The 26,583-nt window shown below is 38.8% G+C and overlaps 1 protein-coding gene across 1 annotated transcript in view; it reads right to left on the minus strand.

The window, feature by feature from the left end:
* Positions 1-792: 792 nt before the first annotated feature.
* LOC140241172 (uncharacterized) overlaps positions 793-26,583 on the minus strand; it is a 32,644-nt gene continuing 6,853 nt past the window's right edge. Inside the window, exons 4-15 of the mRNA XM_072320935.1 lie at positions 26,004-26,393; positions 23,262-23,633; positions 20,471-20,590; positions 19,661-19,774; positions 18,837-18,950; positions 17,098-17,211; positions 16,578-16,691; positions 15,526-15,642; positions 10,929-11,045; positions 8,985-9,116; positions 4,062-4,546; positions 793-912 (exon numbers count right to left, since the gene is read on the minus strand). Of these exons, the coding sequence (XP_072177036.1) occupies positions 793-912; positions 4,062-4,546; positions 8,985-9,116; positions 10,929-11,045; positions 15,526-15,642; positions 16,578-16,691; positions 17,098-17,211; positions 18,837-18,950; positions 19,661-19,774; positions 20,471-20,590; positions 23,262-23,633; positions 26,004-26,393 (2,309 nt within the window). The remainder of the gene's footprint in view (positions 913-4,061; positions 4,547-8,984; positions 9,117-10,928; positions 11,046-15,525; positions 15,643-16,577; positions 16,692-17,097; positions 17,212-18,836; positions 18,951-19,660; positions 19,775-20,470; positions 20,591-23,261; positions 23,634-26,003; positions 26,394-26,583) is intronic.

The following is a 26,583-nucleotide window of genomic DNA, read 5'->3' on the forward strand; positions in this document are numbered from 1 at the left end:
AACTTGGTGCACCAGCGCCTACTCTCCTGTGATTATGCTCGATGCTGTAAACCATACATTATTTTTGCATGTCACAAGGCTACTGGTTTTTAACTGCAAAGAACTAGAATCTGTTATGTATGCCTATATGCTATGAACGACCTGAGTACTCCTAAAAGGTTGAGAAAAACGTTGTATCATGAAAAAAAAAAATGTGAAAAAGTCTGCGTTTACTCGGTATGAATGTCCCAGGTGTGTAACCTGACAATAAGTCTGCGAGAATAATTCTCACAGTATCCGCATTAAATAAGGTCAAGTTAAATGGTAGGCGTCATCTTTCGAAAGTTAGCGACAGGTAAGTGTGTTCAAATTAATTTCAAGACCTCGGATATGATTATCAGAAATGTTATATATTTTGATTAACTTTCAAGAGTTATAAAAACCCTTGAATAGAAAGTTCTTGAGTAAGACACGGATTGTATCTGGGGAGTCACGGCTATGCCACGATAAGGTACTGCTGTATCATTCTGATAGAAATCTATATGTGTCATGGTCACAGGTTATCTTGATATATCACCAAAACAGTGATGTAGAAAGTGATAAAGTGAAATCAAATAACTGCTTTTTCAATGTGACATACGGAGTTCATGTTACCTATATTCAAAAGCCTGACAAGTTCAACTTTGTTTGTATAGAGATGATTATATCTCGCAAGTTGGTGAAACACTGTCGGTCATGATAATATGTGTGAGCCAAATAGTTAGGATACCGCGTCACAATGCAGATCCTCAGGTGGTATCTGTGGTTGTGACGTCAACGGTGGGGAGTAGTTACCATACGGTCGTCCCTTCCAATCGTAGTCAAACGGGGAATTGAGTACATTCTTTCGTAGTCGGGACTTCCATCCGAGTCATTGAACGCGGTCTCCGAATCCTGCAGTTAGAACAAACACAACTAAACAAAGCAACGGCGGAAGTGTGGATGCATTAAATAGACTGGCTGTTAACCAATATATTCAAATTAATAAATGTATTCTTTGTGTTTTGTTATATTTTGTTTTGGTATGGTCAGGTTTTTGCAGAGAGCATCTGAAAGCGAGAACCTCCCTTCACTTCTGGATTGGGTTCATGGTCATGTAATGGTGGTGATCACCAGTGCCCATAGACGAGGCCTTAGAAACCTGCATTGAAAACAAAACAAAACAAAGCAAAACGAAACGAAACAAAACAAAATAAAACAAAACAAAACATAACAGTACAAAACAAAGCAAAACAAAAAACAAAACAAGACAAAGCAACGACGGAGTCATGAATGTCTTCGACCAACAAGCCTCTTTACCGATGAGATCAAGTTCATGAATGTTCAAGTTCATGTTCGTCCATTTCATATTTGATAAAAGCGGTCAAAAACTGGTGCAAAGGGAGTCCAAGCTGATATACGCAGATACAAAGATATGCATGTATTGAAACGAATAAGTGAAAACAGGATGATAACGATCGCGTGGAACAAACAAAGCTCAAAGGCCTCTCAATGGCTTCTCCTAAGAAAGTTTATAAAATATAGTTGTTCCTAAATAAATACAAGTGACATAAAAACGACACACACAAAGGACCAATTCGCGTAGACCTATGGTTACAGAGTATAGGCTATATGAACGAATGATTCTGCTGTATGATGTACTTCTTTTTGTTTGTTTGAAACAAGACAGAAAAGGGCATGACCAAAATATGTAATCGTTGTGTAATCAATTCATAATTAAAACTAGGATATAAATGTGATTTGACTGTCTTGTGTAGAAAGGAACAAAAGAAATATATCCATTGAAAACAGTTACTTTGTATCTTTAAGTTTGAAATGTATTTAAGTTTTTTTAATACATCTGTGTCTACCAAATAAGTGAATAAGTGCTTCAATTAAGTGAATCCAGGTTGCGCTTGTGGGTTACTCTGTTTGTTGCTATGTGCGGCAAACTTTCTGGTTGTAATAGGAAATACATTTGTTTCAGCGGTAGGCATAAAATCTGAATATTAGTGAACTAGTTTATTGTTGTTTTTATCATTATCTTATCTTAAATATAGAGCTATAATTTTTTGAACAATTGAGGTTGGTGTTCTATGCCAGGCACATGCTTATGTCATAAAGACACAATGGTTGGAATACAGTTATCTTTGTTCTTTGAGTTAACATATTATTCATTATCATTGTTTTCACCAACGTTATTCAGGTCCGTAATTCGGATTTCTGGGGGGGGGGGGGGTTCAAAAATAGAGAAAAGTGGACCACTTCTGGGTTTAATCACCTGACAAGCAAAAACAAAAACAAAAAACAAAAACTAAACTAAACAAAGGAAACAAAACGAAATAAAGCAAACAAAAAAGGCGACTCCTATTTTCCTTTCTTATTTCTTTTACTTTTTGTGGCTGCTGGCAAACGGAAGAACCCCCTATTTTCTTCTGAAAGCAAACGATCATTAAGCAGAGGGGTGAAGACTTTCCCTCAGTTTGTAAGATCGCAACTGTTGATCTACATTTTATCAAACATGAAAAACAAAACAAAACAAGTGATGACAAGTTTGATTTCCGCTGGTTCCTTTTTTTTTCCGACATAGATCAGCAGTTGCAATCTTACAAATTTCATTTATACAGAGGGAAGGCAAATTGAAGAAAACTCATACGTCACTATTATTTTCATCGTCATTATCATTACTCTGATTGCAGCAAACAAGAAGTTCAATTATTTGGAAAGTATAAAGTTTATTGATATATGTGTGAATATAGGAATACGAACTATCATTACGCCAACCGGTTTGAACCAAGTAGTCAAATGGGATTTCCGTCCCCGCACCCCCCCCCCTCCCCCGTTTAAAAAATGGAATGTAATAAGAACGGAAAGAGAAGAATAAGGAATATAAAGGCCGTGTCACACCTTTCCGGGCAAGCCTTGCGTGCGACTTGCGAATAATATTTACTACCCGGAGGTCCCCGCAGCTGACCCGCAGATGACAGTACCTAGCACGTATCTCATCCGTAGTCGCCCGGAGGTGCGCACGCGAATCTTTTTACCCGCAACAATGTTTAGGCCCTGTCATAGCACATCTTTCCGGGCACGCTACACGGGCTTGGGTGTAGGGATTTACCAGCATACCGGACAATATTTCTGAGGGCGGAGAAGGATTTGGGCGAGTCCGTGCATGTGTCTTTGTAATACTTGCTGGACGCGTTCTACTTTACTTGAGGGTATACTGTGTGACCTGTGTGCCAGGCGCGTGGGGGCTGACAACTCAATGAAGGAATTACTCTGAAGGAATGGCAGAAGTCCTGTAAGGATGCCATTATCATGGCTGCATAAGGGGACTGCGAAGTACCTGCGTGGGAGTTGCCTGCGAGGTGCTGCCGCTAAGGGCCTCCTACTGGCGTTCTGCGTAGACCTCTCCGGGTATCCCCGCGACTCACCCGGAAAGGTTTTGGTCATGCTCAAAACTTGGCTGCGGTTAAATTGGACTTGCGTGCAAGTACAGGTGAGATACGCGCTAGGTACTGTCAGGTGTGGACCAACTGCGGAGAGCTCCGGGTAACAAATTTGTTTCCCCGCAAGTCATGCAAGCCGCAAAACTTCCCCAGATACGGTATAACAAGGCTATGATCATGCTCAAAACTTGTTCCGAGTGAGTTGTGGGGGTTCGCTCGCAGAGGTACACGCAGAACACCAGTAGAAGACCCTTACCAGCACCACCTCGCAGACAACTCCAACGTAGGTACTTTTCAGTATCCGTAAGGCGCTCGTATCATAAAACGGATTGATTTCAAAGCTCAGCTCACGCAGGTCACACTGAATACACGCAAGTAGAAGGTCAGTAGCACGCGTCTAGCAGGTAAGAAACAAGTGCGAAACTGACAAACATTCTTGTCCGCCCGCGGAAAGTTCTCCTGCGTGCTGGCAAATCCCTCCTCACAACTAGCCCGCGTAGCTTGCTCGGAAAGGTGTGAAACAGCCTTAAACAATGTCAATTTACTGTTGTCACGACCATTCCTGTAATATTTGTAAAGATGATTTTTATTTCCTCATATTGTTCTACAACCTACCTGCGTACATGGTGTTTGAATTCTGGTTGACCGGTCAAGTGCTTGAAAGCGATTGTCGCACTCGGGAGGTGCACATCGCGTGTGGGTAAACGCACCGCATGCTGGTCCTGTTGCACCTCTTTCTATGATGGTGTCGTACGTCGCGGCATGTGCGGTAGCATTCTGAGCAAGTTGCACGTAGTCGTAATCTGGTGGTTCATTGATAGAGCTATACGGGGGTGGCGAGTCTGAGGGCATAGGTGTGAGATATGTGGTATCAGGGCGTGGTGGTCTCATCTCAAAATGGTACGCGTGTTCCAACGAAGATGGAAAGTTCGAGTCGACGTATGATTGCTCTCTGCATTGACCCTGGGAGATGGCTGAGCATCGCGACTGTAGAGCTGGCGTCTTCTTCTTCTTTCTACGGTGGATCAACACGCCGACGACGACAAATACGATGACCACGATGACAAGACTGACACTCAGAGCTGTGACAATCGCGTCATCTACACGTAGGCCTGAACTAGGCACTGAGAATGCAAAATACAAGAGACAAAATGTAGACGTACATTGTAATTCCACTGTACGTGTTTTACATTTGTGTCATTGTTTCATTTCTTTTTTAGAAGGGGAGTTTAACTTCAAGCCCCCTGCCCAAACTCAGAAACCAATCTATGGCATACGCATGAAAAAAAAGTTTCCTTTACAAAGAAAATCTGCGACAATTCATGCATATATTGGGTATAGGTAAGATTATGATTCGTGGTGAGACGTAGCCATTGACATCCATTTGTTAAATAGAAAATGCATATCATCAAGAGCACGTTTTTTTTTTCTCCATGATTCAGGTTTCTATTAGCTACTCAAATCACTATTACCTTCAGTTTCGCAATTTTCTCCTTCGAACCCCTCATTGCACACGCATTCGAAACCGTCCGATGTCGCCCTGCAATCTCCGTTGTTGGAACACGTAACATGTTTACATGGGTCAACTACAAAGGGACACCAGAAACATCATCTGTTATGTTTGATAATGTAGATTTCACATTGACTGCAAAGCATAATAAGATGACTATTTTTGTTCGACTTGATTGTATTTCGGGACTTCACTGAGAAAGAGAGATAAAACAGGAGGAAGAGAGATAAAGTAAGATGAGAAATAGGCAGAAAGAAAGGGGGTCATTCCACGAAACCGATACCCACGAGTCATACGGCCCACGAGTATGACATTGAAAAAAAAAGGTCCATGAGTCATACATAGTTACGAGTCACGCAGCCCATCAGCTCGCCACTAGACAAAATAATGCCCATGAGTCCGACATTAGGCAAAAAGGCCCACGAGTTCAACACAATAGGCAAAAAGGGCCCTCATGTTAACAGTGCATGTGTCGGTTTCGTTTGCCTTATTTGCTTAGTGTCGAACTAGGGACCTTGTTTGCCTAGTGTTGCACTCATAGACCTTATTTGCCTAATATAGTCTGGAGCCAATGGGCAGTATGACTCATGATGGGCTGTATGACTCGTGAGTTTCGAACTCGTGAATCCAAATGAAAGGTGAATGTTTAAACTGTACATTTTTTAACTGCTCATCTCACGCATCATCTGCATATAATTGATCTTTAAAATTATCTTTTCTTTCTTCTGTACGCCGCATACCTAGATGTAAATTCATATCATTGTGCTCTTTTATTTCATGTATTTATTAAGTTTCCACACAAATTATACAGAGTTGTATTTGTAGCATACATCCATGGCAATGAAAGTAGCACATATTTTGTAAATTCAGTATATAAGGATTATAGTAATATTACATGACACAAAATGAATTTAAATCAGTTAAGTACCTTACATTCACATACATTATATGCGGGGTGATGGGTAGGGGGCTATACGTAGAAGCAGATGCTAGTGGGGGTAGATCCCCCGAAAATTACATGGAAGTAATTACAGAGATATGGAATGATGTGATTATTCGTGTACGCAAAATTAAACGTCTTGGCCTCGATCAGATAACTTCTTATATTTTTTTCTATAGTAAGTTCTCTTCTGATTCACCCACTCAGCACCACCAGTCCACAAAGCCATCGACATTTCATGTGGCAACAAGAATAATAATGATAATCATGAATACCATTCATATAGCCCTCAAAAGTAACTGCATTATTCTTTCTTTGTCTATCTGGATCTATCTATTTATTTATTTATTTATCTATCTATCTATCTATCTATCTATCTATCTATCTATCTATCTATATCTAGATATACAAATATATAAGCGTGCGTGCGTGTGCTTTGTGTGTTTTACTTACATATTTTTGTGAAATAAGAATTGCACGAATACAAAAGCACTTTACTTTCGGGATTCCTTTCCCACATGCTACTTCATTCCCCAATTCCTCTTAATCTGTATCATTGTTCCGTTGCTATTTATCGTTTTTTTGTCATGGTATTGTATTTTGTATGTCATGTTTCTGTTTTTCAGTCAATTCATGATAATAGTGATAATGATAATGATGATGATGATGATAATGACAACAACAACAACAACAACAACAACAATAATAATAATAATAATAATAATAATAATAATAATAATAATAATAATAATGATAGGTGAATGGGTCAATTACCCTTTGATCAAAGGGTAGATTGCATAAGAATTATAGAGTGCAGGGTTGGAGCAAGGAGTTTCACCTTGGTTGGAAAGCCTTTCCAACTTGTGTGCCTGAAAGAAGGGGATGGGGCTTTTTCTCTGGGTTTTTTGAGTGATGTAATTCAATGAAATCCCCACCGGAATTACATTTTCCCCAAGAGATTACCAAAAAAATTGTCTCGATGGGGAAATATAACTCCTATTAAGGGACTTTCAATTCATGCATGTATTGGGTATAAGTAAGATTATGATTCGTGGTGAGACGTAGCCATTGACATCCATTTGTTAAATAGAAAATGCATATCATCAAGAGCACGTTTTTTTCTCCATGATTCAGGTTTCTATTAGCTACTCAAATCACTATTACCTTCAGTTTCGCAATTTTCTCCTTCGAACCCCTCATTGCACACGCATTCGAAACCGTCCGATGTCGCCCTGCAATCTCCGTTGTTGGAACACGTAACATGTTTACATGGGTCAACTACAAAGGGACACCAGAAACATCATCTGTTATGTTTGATAATGTAGATTTCACACTGACTGCAAAGCATAATAAGATGACTATTTTTGTTCGACTTGATTGTATTTCGGGACTTCACTGAGAAAGAGAGATAAAACAGGAGGAAGAGAGATAAAGTAAGATGAGAAATAGGCAGAAAGAAGGGGGGTCATTCCACGAAACCGATACCCACGAGTAATACGGCCCACGAGTATGACATTGAAAAAAAAAGGTCCATGAGTCATACATAGTTACGAGTCACGCAGCCCATCAGCTCGCCACTAGGCAAAATAATGCCCATGAGTCCGACATTAGGCAAAAAGGCCCACGAGTTCAACACAATAGGCAAAAAGGGCCCTCATGTTAACAGTACATGTGTCGGTTTCGTTTGCCTTATTTGCTTAGTGTCGAACTAGGGACCTTGTTTGCCTAGTGTTGCACTCATAGATCTTATTTGCGTAATATAGTTTGGAGCCAATGGGCAGTATGACTCATGATGGGCTGTATGACTCGTGAGTTTCGAACTCGTGAATCCAAATGAAAGGTGAATGTTTAAACTGTACATTTTTTAACTGCTCATCTCACGCATCATCTACAGATAATTGATCTTTAAAATTATCTTTTCTTTCTTCTGTACGCCGCATACCTAGATGTAAATTCATATCATTGTGCTCTTTTATTTCATGTATTTATTAAGTTTCCACACAAATTATACAGAGTTGTATTTGTAGCATACATCCATGGCAATGAAAGTAGCACATATTTTGTAAATTCAGTATATAAGGATTATAGTAATATTACATGACACAAAATGAATTTAAATCAGTTAAGTACCTTACATTCATATACATTATATGCGGGGTGATGGGTAGGGGGCTATACGTAGAAGCAGATGCTAGTGGGGGTAGATCCCCCGAAAATTACATGGAAGTAATTACAGATATATGGAATGATGTGATTATTCGTGTACGCAAAATTAAACGTATTGGCCTCGATCAGATAACTTCTTACATTTTTTTCTTTAGTAAGTTCTCTTCTGATTCACCCACTCAGCACCACCAGTCCACAAAGCCATCGACATTTCATGTGGCAACAAGAATAATAATGATAATCATGAATACCATTCATATAGCCCTCAAAAGTAAGTGTTTTCATACGAAACAAGAACCTAAATCAAGATACAGCATAATATACTGTATATATATATATATATATATATATATATATATATATATATATGTGTGTGTGTGTGTGTGTGTGTTTGTATATATATATATATATATATATATATATATGTATATGCATATATATATACATATATATATACATATATATAACCAAAACAATTAAAATCAATTACATAGATGAATTTCAAGCAATGATTAATACTTGTCTACACTTTCATCGTTTTCAAAATGAAAAGTGAGGGGGTTTTTTCGAAAGAAATGGAGCAACGGCAGAAAGTGACAGTAAAGTACGAGGACCATTATGATCATTGCAGAGTGGAGGAAAAACGGACAGATCGGGTTGAAGTGGGGGAGCAGAAAGAATCTTATAAACCATGAAAATCATATTGAAGGTAATACGTTGATATATGGGGAGCCAATGGAGGAATCGGAGAATTGGAGTAATGTGGTCAGATCTTTTTGCATTAACGGGACACAAGCGTAGCAGCTGTATTATGGATTCTTTGTAGTAGTGCAATTGGAGGGATAATCTAATTTCAGGTGAGCCTTACCGCCCTCTGAATACAGTTACGCAATACTTTCCGAGTGTCGTTATGATCACAAACGCAAGATTGCATTACCTTCTTGTCCACAGTTAAGTCCAGTAAATCCCGCAGCACATACACATGCGAATGTCCCAATGTAGTTAATACAGGTGGCTCCGTTCAGACACACGCCCAAGTCGCATTCGTTAATGTCTGTTAGTCAACGGTTTCATAGAACCGAACAGGAAAAGAAGATGTTGCATCATTCTGTCAGTCAGTAATGATGAGAAAGCTTCACAGTTTTTGAAAGCTATGTGATTATCAGGTTTTTTGTGTCAAATTGATGACTATTTATGTAAAACTGATTTAGTGGTTCAACAAGTATAACAATGATATGTATCTGGGAAATAATTATATAATATCGACTGGCCTCGAGGGAGATACCAGAAAATATTGCCCAAACTGAAAGAATGTTGCCCGAGTCGAAGACGAGGGCAATATTCTTTCAGTGCGGGCAATATTTATCTGGTATCTCCCTCAAGGCCAGTCAATATCATAATTATTATATCAACAAGTATAACAATAATATGTATCTGGGAAATAATTATATAATATTGACTGGCCTCGAGGGAGATACCAGAAATTATTGCCCAAACTGAAAGAATATTGCCCGAGTCGAAGACGATGGCAATATTCTTTCAGTGCGGGCAATATTTATCTGGTATCTCCCTCAAGGCCAGTCAATATCATAATGATTACCTATCCCCTAGGAAAATATGTGAATACGGCTATACACTATGATATAGATCAAGCAACATTTGACTACCTGTAGATCATCACCAACATGTCGAATGATTGACAAATTGTTCATCAATCATTCAACTCCAACTTCAAAGATACATATGTAGTTGTAAAAGGTCAACTTCAAACATCTGAACGCTTTTACACTTTATTTTTGCTTCTGTTTCAATTTGAGTTGTAATAACTGATGGTCACTGTGCAGTTATTGAGCACAAATGGACGCGTAGTGCTGCTGGAAGTGGTCGACCTTGTATGAGTTGATTTATCGGCGTTCTATGCGGTGCGTGTAATCGACACGATCAACCACGAAGAGAAAACAGTCGATTACACGCACCGCAGAAGAACGCCGATAAATCAATTCATACAAGGTCGACCACTTCCAGCAGCACTACGCGTCCATTTGTGCTCAATAACTGCACAGTGACCATCAGTTATTACAACTCTCCAAATTGAAACAGAAGCAAAAAATAAAGTGTAAAAGCGTTCAGATGTTTGAAGTTCGCCTGTTACAACTACATATGTATCTTTGAAGTTGGAGTTGAATGATATACATTGATGAACAATTTGTCAATTATTCGACATGTTGGTGATGATCTACAGGTAGTCAAATGTTGCTTGATCTATATCATAGTGTATAGCCGTATTCACATATTTTCCTAATTTACCTAGGGGATAGGTAATAATTATGATATTGACTGGCCTTGACGGAGATACCAGATAAATATTGCCCGCACTGAAAGAATATTGCCCTCGTCTTCGACTCGGCCAATATTCTTTCAGTTTATGCAATATTTTCTTGTATCTCCCTCGAGGCCAGTCAATATTATATAAATGTTTGCGAGGAGTCCTATATTAACCAAAATAGGCAATCATTACAGCACCAGTTGACAGGATACGTCGGCTCATATTCATACGCTCCAAACAAGAACCATTAAAGGGATGGTATAGCTTTGGTTGAGATGGGGATTCAGATTTTAACTTCTATATAATTACAGATCACTTATATGAAATATCAAAGAGCACACAATTCTGAGATAAGATATCAATAGAGAATGATATGGTGTGAAAACGCCACCTGTTACATAATACATTGGAGCACTCTTTGCAGTACATATGTATAACATTGTTGTAATGCATTCTGAACTAAGTACTTCCCCAAACTACAAAAAATGGGGGATGAATTATGACAAGTTTAGGATTGTGATAGCCACAGTTTGCTTATACCTTGATATTGGCACGTGTCGCCAGCATATCCATACGCACATTTGCAGGAAAAGCTGCCTACCGTGTTGGTGCATGTCCCTCCGTTTAGACACACATCGTCATCACATTCATTTACATCTTTGATAAAGAACAAATGAAGAAACGAAATAAAAACATATAGATAGAAAAAGAAAATTCAAGAGATGAACGCTGCATTATTCTTTCTTTGTCTATCTGGATCTATCTATTCATTTATTTATTTATCTATCTATCTATCTAGATATTGATAAGATTATACAAAATGGCGTGCGTGCGTGTGCTTTGTGTGTTTTACTTACATATTTTTGTGCAATAAGAATTGCACGAATACAAAAGCACTTTACTTTCGTGATTCCTTTCCCACATGCTACTTCATTCCCCCAATACCTCTTAATCTGTATCATTGTTCCGTTGCTATTTATCGTTTTTCTGTCATTGTATTGCATTTTGTATGTCATGTTTCTGTTTTTCAGTCAATTCATGATAATAGTGATAATGATAATGATGATGATGATAATAATAATAACAACAACAACAATAATAATAATAATAATAATAATAATAATAATAATAATAATGATAGGTGAATGGGTCAAATACCCTTTGATCAAAGGGTAGATTGCAGGGTTGGAGCAAGGAGTTTCACCTTGGTTGGAGAGCCTTTCCAACTTGTGTGCCTGAAAGAAGGGGATGGGGCTTTTTCTCTGGGTTTTTTGAGTGATGTAATTCAATGAAATCCCCACCGGAGTTACATTTTCCCCAAGAGATTACCAAAATAATTGTCTCGATGGGGAAATATAACTCCTATTAAGGGACTTTCAAGACTTAGATATATTACAGCGGTAGACATGGTTGTTTTTGTTATGAGGTATACATAAATAAACATTGTTTCATTCCAGTCCCATCGACAACCAGTCAAATTCTGGAATGATATTTACCTGCCGTGACATCACTCCTCGCCATAATCAGAACGATTTCGAACTTCGCTGCATTAGTCACGTGACTGCACTATACGGCCAATCACCGATCAGTACTTATGTACATCATTTAGTGTATATCATGGGCGTAAATCCGGGGGCGGGGGGTATGAATCCCCCACCCCCCGAAATGGAGGAGGGGGATGGCCTGTACAATCATCCCCCCCCCCCTGAATTTCGAAAAAAAAAGACATGGAGGAAGCAGAAATTTGATTTTATCAATTTTGGCATATTGCATGACGTTCGTAAGCCCACCTTCAGAGAGGTAACAGAGCCGAACAGTATTCTATCTTGTAGGATAATGTATACATAATTTTCTCAAGCGCTCGCTCGCTTCGCTCGCTCGCTCGCGAAGAAAGCAATATCGACATATGGTATGGTCCAGACGTTGACAACGTCAAATAGTATAGGTCTACATGTAAACATGCTATGACGCGAGCAACTCGGGACCATCTGCAAATTATGTACAAACAAACAAACAACAATAACACACACAAAAAAAAAAAACTATACCGCCATAATTGAACCCCCATTTCCTGAATCATTCCTGAAACGATTATGACTGATGACTCAGTCAGGATACATCCATGGGCATACACAGGGTTGATCAGGGGCGTCGATTTTATCTCGGGGGGGGGGGGGGGGGCAAAGGGGCATTTGCCCCGCCCCTACGGAAATGTCGGGGGCAGGCAAATCATTTGTCCCCCAAGCAAAGATGAGGACAAATCTCGAACTTTCTTCATGGAAAATTGTCCAAATACCGCCAGAACTATGCACCAGATCGTTGAATTGCAATCATAAACATGCAAAAGCTCCACTACTGGGTCCCTTTGTCACTTTGTTCCAATTTTGAATTTGACGTATTTCCTAATATTTTATCAAAGAGTGTGCAGGAGAGTTTCACTTAAAAAAGTTCCCTCATATGCACAAGGGGGGGGGGGGGAGGTTCCCCCATATAAGTATTGGGGACAATCATTTTTGCTCCTCCTCGTAACTCCCGAGGTGTGGAAATTTCTTACTTTTTTGATAGAAAACTGTCTAGATATTTCACCCAAAGCTGAATTTCAATTCTGAAAATACAAAATCTCCCTCGCGTGCGAGGGTGATAGGCCTATACCCCCTTCCATACCCTCCCCGTTCAGTCCTTTCTACTTAATGCACTTTTAGATTGACAGATTTCCATATGCTTCATCTGAAGTGTGCACCAGGTCTCTTACTGCAAAAAAAAAAAAAGCAAAAGTTCCGTAGGTGGGAGGAGATATCTAGATACTTTCAATTAAAGGAGGGTCCCCCCCCCAAAAAAAAAAAGTACACTTCTGGGATTGAAATTTTCTCAGATTACATCATAAATGTGTTTACGAGATATTTTCATCTGAATTCTAAAAATGCAAAGGCATCCTCTTATGCATTATGCAGGGACGTCGATCCTGGAGGACGGGGGACGCGGACGGGGGGGGGGGACATATATTATTTTGATCCCCAGTGATTCCCGACATGAGGAAAATTTTCTTGCTATTTTTCTAGAAAACTGTCCAAATATATTATCCAAAGTGTGCACCAGATTGCAGAATTTCAATTCTGAAAATGAAAAAAAAAAAAAAAATCTCTCTCGCATGGGAGAGGGATACCTCCTACCACCTCCTCCCCCTTTCGGTCCTTTTCCTTTTTTCTTTTGAGATTGACAGATTTCCAAATGTTTCATCTTAAGTGTGCACCAGGTCTGTCACCTCAGTCACAAAAAAAAAAGAACACAAAAGATCCACCGCGGGTGGGAGGGGATATCTTCTTTCAATCACCCCTTTCCCCGCAAGCAAGATCATAAGTTTTTCAATATTTCACTCAAAGTGTGCACCAGATGGTTGAATTTCAATAAAAAAAGTAAAATCTCTCGTGCTTGAGAGAGGGATTACCCCCTCCCAAACCCTCCCCCTCTGTGCTCCTTTCCGTAGCCTTCGTACACTTCTCAGATTTACAACAACAACAAAAATCTGAATAATTCTGAGTGCACAAGACTTATCATTTAAATTCCGAAAACTCAAATGTTCCCCCATGTACAAGGGGAATATCCCATTTTAATCAACACTTTTCTCGCTCAGTTCCCCTAGATCAGTTTTTTTTTTTATAATTTCCCAAATATTCCATCAAATATGCGTATACGAGATATCTCAATTTCAAATTTAAAAAGGCAAAAGCTCCCACTTACGGGAAGGGTGGTGATAGCACTCACCCACGCCTTCTCCCTGCTCGCCTGCCCCCTCCCCCCCCCCCCCCGCCCTATGCATACAAGTAGACTGTGGCTACACTTTGAAAATAGAGAGTTTTCCAAATATGCCACAAAATGTGTGCTCCAAAACGTTTGAATGCAATCAGAAAATACAGAATCTCCCTCGTGTAGGAGGGGGAATAGGGCTTATCCCCTCCCATACCTTCTCTGATTGACAAGTTTCCAGATATTCCAACAAAAGTGTGCATTCCATCAAAAGTGTTGAATATAGTGTTGAAAGATATATATATATATATATATATATATATATATATATATATATATATATATATATATAATGAATATTATATGAATACTCATATATGAATACTCATTTCCCATCAAGAAAATAATGTTCAGCGCGAACTGTGTGCATCAATTAGTTGGCTCCAAAAAGTTCTGATTAAGGGTTTGATAATAATGGGTAGATGTGTAAAAGAACAACAGAATAATGAACGAAATAACTGCATTAACCCTAAAAGGGCCGGGGGGGGGGGCGGAATCCGCCCCCCCCCCCCCTCGACGTTTTGCGCTATAATTCTGTAACGCGAGAAGGCCTCGTCGCGAGGCTTCTTGACTTTCTTCGTTCAAGTCTCGCGCAACTTTTGAGACCAAATTTGCAACGTCCGCGCATACCTTTGCGAAGCCACGCCCATTTTTGTAACGGAATGTCGCCCCAAAACGGGCAAAATTTTGTGATTTTGTGGACATTTCCTATGGAAAACAGTGCTCTGTCATGAAAGTCATAAAAACCTGATTATTTTTACAATTAATCACTTTCATTGATTAATTTTGTGCTAATTAAGGTACAAAAGTGGTCAGTGACAATTTCCGATGAAAAAACAAAGAAAAAACAAAAGTTGAAAAACAAAGAAATACATAAGAAATTCTGAAAACAATAAAATACATAAGAATTGAAATGAGTTTTGGAAGTTTTTGTGATGTACAATTGTTGAATATGCTAAAACAGATTTACAGATCAAAAATTAGACTCTCAATGCTTTTAATTAGGCTAAAATATCACCTTGAGCTTAATTTGCATAATTAATTAATTAAAATTAGAAATTGATTGTTTCAAAAAATCTTATGACACAATCTTGTAGATTATGACGCGGGTCTCACGCATGCAAAATTTCACCGCGATTGCACCTCCGATGGCCGAGATCTCGGGGGGGGGGGGGCGGAATCCATCCCCCCCCCCCCCGGTCTGAGCATAGCCAAAAAAGCCCGACCCCTTTAGGGTTAAATTGATAGACATTCGAAAATAAGAGAAATGTTCGATGACAGAACAAATGCACTACAAAAGAAAGAAACTGGACGATATAATCAATTAATGTACCTTCCTGACAGAGCCGTCCTTCGAATCCCGTCGAGGCACAATCACAGGTAAAATTCCCATTGTAATTGATACATTGACCATCGTGTTGGCAGATGGGTGTTTCACATTCGTCGACGTCTGTAGAAATAGTCCAAAGGAAGGAATTCATAATGGATGCAACATCGCTATACAGCAACACTACGTATGGCGCAGTGTGCACTTGTTGTCCTTGGACCAACTTTCATGAATTTTGATTGATATCTTATGAGTCTTGTGTGCATTTTTTTACTTAATTGATCTTAAAGTCAGCCCTTATTCTATTGCCTTCACAAATTTAATTTATTACAATTGATTGTGACTTTTAATTGTTTCCTTTTGTCCTCATACAATCGCTCATTTGGCGATTGTTTGACGTCATATCTTCCTCTCTCTTCTCCTGCCCCCCCCCCCCCGTAAAGAAAAGTTAAAGATCACAGATGTCCCAACATATTCACGTTTATTTTGTTATTCTTATTATGATTATCATGTCATCATCATGATCATCACCAACAGTACCAACAGCACTTACAGCTCGAAAATCTTGCGCCGAGTAATACTTATTACAGTGTATAGGCAATGCATGCATGGTAGGCCTTTCCAGTAGGCCTACATTTACCTATACCTGCCTATAATACACATTGATGAAGACCAAATAATCAGTCAATGGTAACTTTAGCTAATAAGGCTATGGACGTTTGGGACTGCATTACTAACAATGTCAACGTGCATTCTATGTTGGGATATATATCAATTAAGTACGAAGTGTATTTTTCTATTCACGTTAACCATACCTGAACATAATTATGTTAAAGGCTGTCATAAAGTTGTATCATTTATTAGTCGGTCTATAAAGGACTATCTATATAGAACTGTATTCTTCGAATTCAGCAGAAATTGTCACTATTTACTCTGGCGGTTTTCAAAATACCAAATAAAGGCATTCCATTATACTAGTAATTATGTATGCATGATAGGCCCTATTATACTTTTATGACTATCTTATAGGGAGTTTTCCACTCGCATGAAGTACATACCATTTTCGCAGTTATCTCCTTGGTACTCCTTGGGGCATATACACCTGTAGCTTCCTTTCGTGTTGTTACATATTCCCCCATTGTCACAGATATCGGTATCACATTCGTCTACATCTAATCATTACAAAAAAAAAAAGACATTCACTCAGACAAATAAGTACAGATCGATTGATAGAGAGATAAATTTAGAGGGACAGGGAGAGATTTCTTTCCCTTGTTCGTTTTGAATACGTGTTTAATTTGTAGATTCTTTTGGAGTATATGGGCTCAGTTGAACCGAGCTACGCCGGTTACAAACCTAGTCAATCTAATCATAGAATCAGTATCTTTGATGGCATCAATGTCATCTTTATTACATTTCTTGGCATTGATATCATTAAAAAAAATTGATTTCATAATCAAAGATATGGTATATGATATTAAAGTTTTGGATACTATAGTTTCATTATGTACGCACGTAATACCATTTAGAAGTCGGAATCGAATTCTATATAGCCAAAATTCCCTGAGTTGCAGTTACCTTCCTCGCAGACGGTACCAGTGAATCCTGGAACACAAAAGCAGGTAAAACTCCCAACAGAGTTGCTACATGTACCACCGTTTTGACAGGTGATTGCAGCACATTCGTCGATGTCTGCAATATAAAAAAGAATGAAAGTAAATAAAGCAGGGAAAATGTTGGGTTAGCTGTTCTAGCGCTAAATGGATTTTGAAGAAGAGTTGCAACGCCAACTATTTTTTTTCCCAAATGCATTTGAATCCTTCCTATACCTTGTTTCTGGCTTCCTCAATGCCAGCTGAATTGCCTTTTAGAGTATGGGAAGAAATATCATCTTTAAAAAAATTCCCTGTTATTACATTTTGATTAAGATGGATTGTTTACCAATATTTAAGTCATAGATATCAATTGACTGCCACTAACATACGGTGCGGTGCGCCATCAAAACACTTTCAAGCCGAAATCTTTAGTGATAGTAATGATGGATAAAGCATGATCGATTTTCGAGGTGGGATTAGGGTTAGTAGAGGGCATTTCAGCTAGGTATACGTGTTATACATGCATGTTAAATGAGCAATTCTACATTAATAAATTACCGAATAAATAATGGATAGATAACTTGTTAACTTTATGAATTTCTGTACATACGCTTAAATGATAATGGCTGCCGTGTTCGGATATTTTTTTTTTCTCTAAACATATCGCAATTACATTGCGAAGGACTTCTACCCGAGTAAAACATTTTCCCTTTACTTCCTGGTTAATGCATAATCGATAGATGTCGTTTGTATCAGCAACTTCATAGAGGCATCGTAAGCGTCTGTGGGAGATATGAAAGACAGTCGAAAACTCTTCGACTTTACAGACAACCAATCATCTCCCAGAATATGTGCGGCTGCATGTTTGCTAAAGGCCGTGTCACACCAGCCTTGCGTGCGACTTGCAAAGAACAATTTTGACTACCCGGAGGTCCCCGTAGATGATCCGCACATGACAGTACCTAGCATGTATCTCAAAAGTAGTCGCCCGGAGGTGCGCACGCATATCATTTTACCCGCAACCGTGTTTAGGCCCTGTCACACCTTTCCGGGCAAGCTACTCGGGCTTGTTACGTGTAGGGATTTTCTAGCATACCGGACATTCCTGAGGGCAGAAAAGGACTTGTGCGAGTCAGCGCATGTGTCTTTAAGATACTTGCTGGACGCGTTATACTTGCGAGTATACTGTGTGACCTTTGTACCAGTCGCGTGGGGGCTGACAACTCAGTTAAAGAATTCCTCTAATGGAATGGCTGAAATCTCACAGAATTTCATTATCTTTGCTGCATACGGGACTGCGAAGTACCTGCGCGGGAATTGCCTGTGAAGTACTGCCGCTAAGGGTCTCCTACTGGCGTTCTGCGTGGACCTCTACGGGCATTCCCGCGACTCACCCGGAAAAAGTTTTGGTCATGCTCAAAACTTGGCTGCGGTTAAATCGGACTTGCGTGAGCACTTCCGAGCAACTACGCGCTAGATACTGTCAGGTGCGGACCAACTGCGGAGAGCTCCGGGGAGTAAATTTGTTTCCCCGCAAGTCAAGCCGCAGAAGTTCCCCCGTACGGTATGACAAGGCATGAATGAAAATTGCAAACATTCTTGTTCGCCCGCTGAAAATCTTCTACGTGCTGGAAACTACCTCCTCGCCACAAGCCCGCGTAGCTTGCCCGGAATGGTGTGACACGGCCTTAACATACGATGTTTTAGTCCCTTGTGTCATACCAGTTTCGCAGGTATCCCCGGAGACCCCCTGCGGGCAAGAGCAGCTGTATCCCCCATCCACGTTGGTACAAGTGCCGCCATTTTGACAGACGTCCATTTCACACTCGTTGATATCTGTTCATAACAATGGATAAACGCACACACACACGCGCATACACATAATGAATCTTTGAAACAGCACTCAGAGTATTTTTGTTGTATTTCATGTATATTTTTCTGTTCTTGAACAAGTAAGATTATCTTGCATATTTGTGCCTAAAATATTTATATCACAGTGGAAAAATATTCTGACCGATGAAATAATTGTGTATGAGGAAACGTTGATACTCGTGTTTTTAAGATATTTAATTTTTCTGATGAACTTCGGAGTTTTTTATTTCGTCCTCAAGATCTTTTATCTTTCGTATCTGCTCCTTGGCTTTTTGAGGTGCAATGCAGTGCAATTTGTGTGACTGAGAATATGAGATTTAAGAAATCTTAAATCTATAGACACTTCGAAATTTTGCAAGTCGGAAATATCACTGTTTCCGAAGAGCGTAGTCATGTGAGCACTTGAGCTTAACATTTTTCGAAGGTAATTACAAGTAGGGTTAGAATCTAATTAACGGTACTGGTGTTCCTGATAAATTTACTACGTCTGAATAAGTATCTTGACTTTCTAGAAGCGGAATGTGTTGTTCTGCAAAGAAACTGGACGATCCCTCAGGCTGTATTCATCACAACCTCGGAAATCAAATAGGTCATTACCCAAGAATAAGATAACTGAAGTCACTGAAATTGGAAATACATTCATCGTAAGTAAGCACAAGATGAGCTTGCAGTACCTGAGTCGCAGTCATGCCCGGTGTAGCCATCAACACAAGTGCACCTATATCCCGTCTCGAACGTGGTGCAAGTAGCGCCATTCTGGCACGGCTCTGACAAACATGCATCTTGCACTAAAATGATAAACGTACACACAATGAAAAGTTTACTTTAGAAAGGGGAAAATAAAGAAAAAAAAGGCTTTTATTCAGAAATACCTTCGCCTCATTGTCACTTAGATAAAAGAGTTATATCTTCGTAATTTTTACATCAGTACTCAGCATGCTCAATCTGGGACAACCTCATGAAGACAAGAGTATCTGTATGCAGTTTTGTTGCTTTCGATTATCATTATGCTCAGGTTAAGGGAGGCATCTTAGAAGACGCACCTCTTGTATTGATATCATGGGAACAGAAAGTAAATAAATTCTCAAATTCAGAATGGTAATTAGATGCAACAATGAATGACAAATGCTAGAGCATATGAAATCAAAAAATTGAAAAGAATCATATGCATAATCAGATTTCTCACTTTACATTAAAAAAATCATGACTTCAAATTCAAGTTTGAACACTCTAAACATAACCCCCAAAATTTGGCATGAAATTGTAGGCCTATATGACCAAGAGGCTAATCTAGAATGTGCAGGTTATTCTTCCTACCGATAATTATTCACGCTGTTAAAAGTGTGTGATGTTAATCTATTTGATCCAGAGACATGGTGATGCGAGCTAAACAGAAGAAAGCTACTCCATAGAAGCCACTTTATGATAGTCGTGATAGATAAGCCATAAGGTGATAACAAGCTTTACATTCTATATACACTTACCAAAACTGCATGTGTCTCCTTCATACCCCGCAGGGCAACTGCAGTTAATTACACCGGGAGCAACATCCTGACAGGTTGCTCCATTTTGACAAGGTGCATCAGCGCAGCTTATAGCAGAACCTACGTAAAAAGGAAGCACAAATACACACACACACACACACACACACACACACACACACAAATGTATTATATACTGTATGATAGTGAAAGCAATGGACTTAACCAGAACATGGAGGGGCGGTGCAAGGACAGTTATATATATATATATATATATATATATATATATATATATATATATATATACATATATATATATATATATGAAGAGTTTGTTCGCAAAAACCGATAAGTCCATTTTTGAAGATTTTGAAGTACCATCTCTGTCATAAAGTACAAAATAATACCTTTTAAATGATATATCGATCACTACATATAAAGGTACACTTTTTAAGTTATGGTCAAAGGAAGCATAATTTTCTTATTATTCTCTTTATTTTTCTTGACCTTTAATCGCAAATATCTCCATTTGGCATAATGGACTTATCGGTTTTTGCAAACAAACTCTTCATGTATATATGAAAGACAATAAAAAAAGAACAAGATATGAAGCAAAATCTCTTTCCGGTTATGCAGGATTCGAGTGTACGGTCCTTTCCAACTGGACTTGGGCACTGATGTCTAAATTACTGGGGCCGCCAAAATGGACTGGGCTTTGGTTCTTACCCCCTCTCCCTCTTTCCATTATCATATTGGCTACAACAAAATAGGTCCTAAATTTGTGTCACACACTTTAAAAAAAATAGTTTACATTCAAAATCTGCTTAGAAAATTCATCAAAACAATTATTTTGGAGGGACTCCCTACTATGGAGCCCACCAGAAGCGCAAAAAAAAAAAAAAAATGATTAAACTTCCGTCTCTGTAGCTCGGCCAACACTTTTCTGTCATCTGTGTATTTCCAATTTCACACACTATCTAAGCATTTTTTTTTATTTCCCACAATCGGGATACACTATAGAGGATTGCATCTTAACGTGCTTTGCAAATTGTTCTCATCATATAGGTCACTAATGGCCAAGATATCCGCTAAAGATCACGGGAGTACTATAATTCATCACATTGAGAGAGCAAAGTCGCAAATTCCCCAAATCAAGGAGGTTTACAAAATCATAGTCGTCATGCATGGTTGTCCTTTCTTGCGTAGGAAGTTGTCTTGCTTTGTGGCACAGAACAATGCTCTTAAAATTACCTCAGTCTTGTGAACGTGTCATTTCACGTGTGACACCTTTTGATGTACAAAGTACAAGTATCAGCGGCATGGCTACGGCTGGTACACAAACATTTTTCTCGCACCCAACTTCCTCTTTCAACCATAGCTGCGTTGTTTATGTAAATAGCGAAATAACAAATATCAGTTCACATGTCTGTAGTAGTTGATGAAGAGTAATCACGATAATGAGTACTGTTATCTGTAATAGCTGTACCTGTCTTCATGAAACATTCTGCATGAGTTGGAAAAGTAGATTTTACAATAATGGAATAAAACCGTGCTACAAAATTAATGACAAGGACAAGGTTTATATGGGGGGGGGGGGGGGGACACTTTACATTTCAAGTTTTCCTTGCAGTAAGCAGAATTTGCCGCGATGATGTGTGCTAATATTTTCTATTGAATATACATTCGCAAAGTAATGTTTATAGCAATGACACATTAAAAAACGAATCATTTTAACACTCTAGTAGTCAGTACAGATGACACCAATTGCGTTCCATACTTTTGAGCATGGATATACACGATCCCCATGGGCAAAACGGGATGGACCTAAGACAACGCGGTGGAACAGAATAGGCAAACGTCAGGTCGTGAATGCCGTGGATGCTATGTCAGATTTTTACACTGACAAAACAAAAATGCTACGGAAGTCACGGTGCTAACAAGAAACATTGTAGGTCGTAATATTAGGGGTTAACGCAACAAAAACGTGACTGCACGTTATAGGCCGTAACAGAACTTGGAGGTGGTCCGATGAGTGGAAAGCGATCGAAAATATTATGCAGTCTAGCTTTGCTTTACCGGACGCCGTGAGAGCAGCGTCTGATAGCTATGTTCACCGGAGCGAGGACTAGAACGAACAAGACTAGAATACGAAGGAAGAAAAACAGGAGAATATCCCATTTACCCACGGAGTACTACGTTTTGAGCGCAATGGGACTCCCCTTGCCGCCGGGAACATAGGGTTCCACAACTTACCATTAGAGTGCAATTGTGCAACTTACCTGTAGAAGGTTAATGTTTGATTTAAACAGAATAGTATAATAATGAAATTACGATTGAATGCAATAATACCACAAAGAAAGATAATGAGGGTTGACGTGTGGTGACTATAGCGATAGGTCATGTAGGCTGTTATGGTATTCACGTTTTACAAGCTGTAAAACCCATTAGAATAAAATCCTCTATTCTGTAACCACTCGGGACCCCAGATGTATCCGAAGAATAGGAAACAAGCAAGTATTATTATATATAATTTTGCCATTGCTAGGAACAAGACTGCTCAATGGTTTGTAATGATTGATACTTTTCAAGTTTTTATGGAACTCACTGAACGACTGGTTGCCCCAGTTCTATGTTTACTGTTGCTATAAGAAGCATATGAAGTCACGCTAACTTGTGAAAAGTGTGAAAACAAGAATAAGTTGGAAGCAGAAAATGCATCTTTGTGAAATCCACATTAATAATAAGACATTTCTGGCATCTTTTGGAAACTTTGGGAAATTTTTTGGAAACTTACGTAATACGCTCGTTGCATTGAAATGTATTCCTCTTAAAGCTGTTCCACTATTTGAAACAAGTTCTATGGTCATACGACGCGTATTCGCCACGATGTTCGACGGTAATGTGGATCCCCCTCCTTGCCATACTGGATTCGTCGACTCCGTGATGGAGACGATCAGCTCGTCCTGATCTCTGATGTCGAAATCGGTGAACACCAGCTTAATGTCGGTGTGAGTGTCGACGTTGTCTATGATCCATTTCACATTGATCCGTCCCGTTGGTAGAGTGGGGTAACCAGGTGTGGTAAGCACTGCCGTTGTCGAGCTGTCTTTTAGGGTGGCCGAGATGCCGAGGGACGGGATTGGCACACTGTCTGGTAAAAATTGCCCTTCGTGTATACACGAAAAGGAAACGCGAAATGTGGCGTGAATAAGTGACTATTATTTGAATGAGGAAAGAAGCGCATCTGTATCAGATGCATCAAAGAAATGCAACACTACTGAATAATTATTATTCCCTATTGTTCCTATACAGAAGTGAATTATTTTTTTCATTTGCTGCATTTGAACATCTTTCTTACTTCATTCAACATCTTACGTAACCTTCAAAATGAATCGTTATTCTCATCATGATCATCATAATGTGTTTGTTCTCTTCATTTTGCATCTTTATTTTCGTTTTCATAGTTATATTTCTTTTTAATCATCAATCTACATAATACCTATTTTCTTCTTCATGTGTCAATATCATAATATAGACGTTTTTAACATTCAATTTGAAATAGAGTACAAGTAGTGTACTTTTTTGATGAATACAGATTTAATTTGAAAGCTCCTACCATGGACTTATTTGCCTATATGCGAATTTTGATATTCGGAAAAAGCTGGCGACAGGTTAAGACGAAGTTGAATAACCATTGCCGAAAATGAATGCGCAGTCGATGAATTACAATGCGCAATGCGAAATCAGTTGCCACATCAGGTAATCTCCGAAAAATTGAATCACGATATTTCAATGCATGAGCGTATTTGGCAAAAATGAATGCTCCCATAACGTGAAATTGTAAGACCAAAAAACAACAACAATGACATTGGCAGGGAAAACCCGAGATACGGAACCGAAACTGTCGTAAAGACAGTCGAAGTTCTAATTCACAGATTCCTTTGCTGAAGATTTAATAGGAATCCCCAAAGAGAGCTTACTCTTTACATTGTTCTGCATGAGCAACATCAATGAAAGAAAAGTAAACAAAGAAACGAAAGCAAAAAGGCAACACAAAATAACCAAATTATGTACTTTGCAATGTGATAATAACTTTTGGACGTTGATTACTATGTAATAACACCTTCTTAATCTCTTTTAAAAAACATCCAGCTTCTTACTATATTTGACATAAAGTGTAAATTACAAACCGACGCACTGTGTGTTACATTCACAATTTGTTACCCCCTATTTGTGATATGTTTAGATTTACGAGAAATGTACATGTATGTAACACTAGAAAATTGATGCTTTATATTTACATCTTCTTATAGATACGTTACATCATAATATGATGCCCTTAGAAAGGGCAAGGGATGTACAGAATTTCATTTCATCAGGCACAGAATTCCAAGCATACAAGTATACTGTTTGGTATTTTATATATTATATAAAATACCAAACAGTATACTTGTATGTTTGGAATTCTGTGCCTGATGAAATGAAATTCTGTACATCCCTTGCCCTTTCTAAGCGTAAATATAAAAGAATTTTGATGAATGATTAGTATACGATGAAATTTAGTCAGATAGTTATTCATTTGCTGCAGTATCAGTCATTTTAAAATGTAGGCTTATATAAAATCTAAAGTGGGAGCTCAGCCGTTGTAGCCATTGGCCTCAACTGGCTCCTCCACATTCTCTCTTTGAATTTCATTTTTTCCCTCGATAGGTGTAGTATCTTTTTTCTTGCTAATACATTGTAATCCAATGTTTTTGGTTTTACCTTTGTTCTTTGCATTTTAATGAGAATGTGGAAATAAATGAAATGAAATGAAATAGTGCTGTTCGGCAATTTTCCCTCGCATAAGCAAAGATTAATTACATGTTTGGTTTTATATCACACGACAACTTAACATTAGGGGTAGTCATCTTCATATTAGATTACTTCATTTACTGTTTTCAATAGTTAAAAGTAAAGCTTGGAAACTTATCTTTCATTACATGATTCGGTGATATTTGATTTCTGATAACAATAAATCAATGCACATAATATCATGCAATTAAGGTGTTAAATTATATTTAAAAACAGTTACTCCAGAACGAGAGAGACAGAGAGAGAGAGAGAGTGTGTGTGTGTGTGTGAGAGAGAGAGAGAGAAAAGGAGAGAGACAAACTATCCTTTCAATCGTTTTTATGCAATACAATTTATTTCGATGCTAGCATCCGATTTGAGAATAACATTTTGCACTTTACCCCAGAATATATTCCGGGGCAAAAAGTGCAAAGATTAACAACTTCAAGTTAAACCGCGTGACTAAACAAAGGCCTATTTTCATTAGTTTAGATATTTGGATGAATATTTCTTATGAAGGCATACCACACATTCAAGAGAAATTGGATATATAACCCATAAGAAAGCAACACAAAGAATGTTTATTATTGATTGATTAGTGTGTGTATGTGTGTGTTAAGTGGTTTGTGTGAAGTCAGGATATTTGAATTCAGCATGAATAATGATAATAATGTGAGGCAATGACCGTGATTTCTGTTTTTACCTGTTGCGCTTCCTTCCATCAACACCCCTGTCTCGAAGTCATTCCAGCTCTTAAAAAAATCGACCGTCAGCTCTTCGTTCGGTGAGATCGACGTCATCGGAAATTGATAATCCGTAGCTATGACTGCCCCGTCGGTGGTCGCAAGGCTGATAGTCTCCTCGCCTTCCGTAGTGTACACGCTCATTTGCCCATCGTGGTCGTAGGCCAGAAACTCGAGTTTGGCGCGCTGCGCGCTGTTGCTGCGGAATTTCATGGTGCACTGGTATCTGACATCAGAGACCGTATGGCCGAAAAAAGGTGTAGCGATCTTCAGTGACCGGGATTCCTCGAGCGTTATTTCTGGGTTGCAGGAAGGCAGGACGCTTCCATTGCCGCTTAGAGAAAATGAGTCTGTTTATGAGGCAAATACATATTTCGGTAAAATATATAGTAATATTGTAATCAATTAATATAATTGTTAATAAATATAGCAATTGACCCTGTTAGTAATGACAGCGAGTGAACATCTCAGTGATACATCCACTTGGCATCATGCAATTTATTACTGCAAATGAATGTCATTTCTGTGGTTCTTGTGGGT

The sequence above is a fragment of the Diadema setosum genome, chromosome 2 (assembly GCF_964275005.1).
Source record: "Diadema setosum chromosome 2, eeDiaSeto1, whole genome shotgun sequence".
Classification (NCBI taxonomy): Eukaryota; Metazoa; Echinodermata; class Echinoidea; order Diadematoida; family Diadematidae; genus Diadema; species Diadema setosum.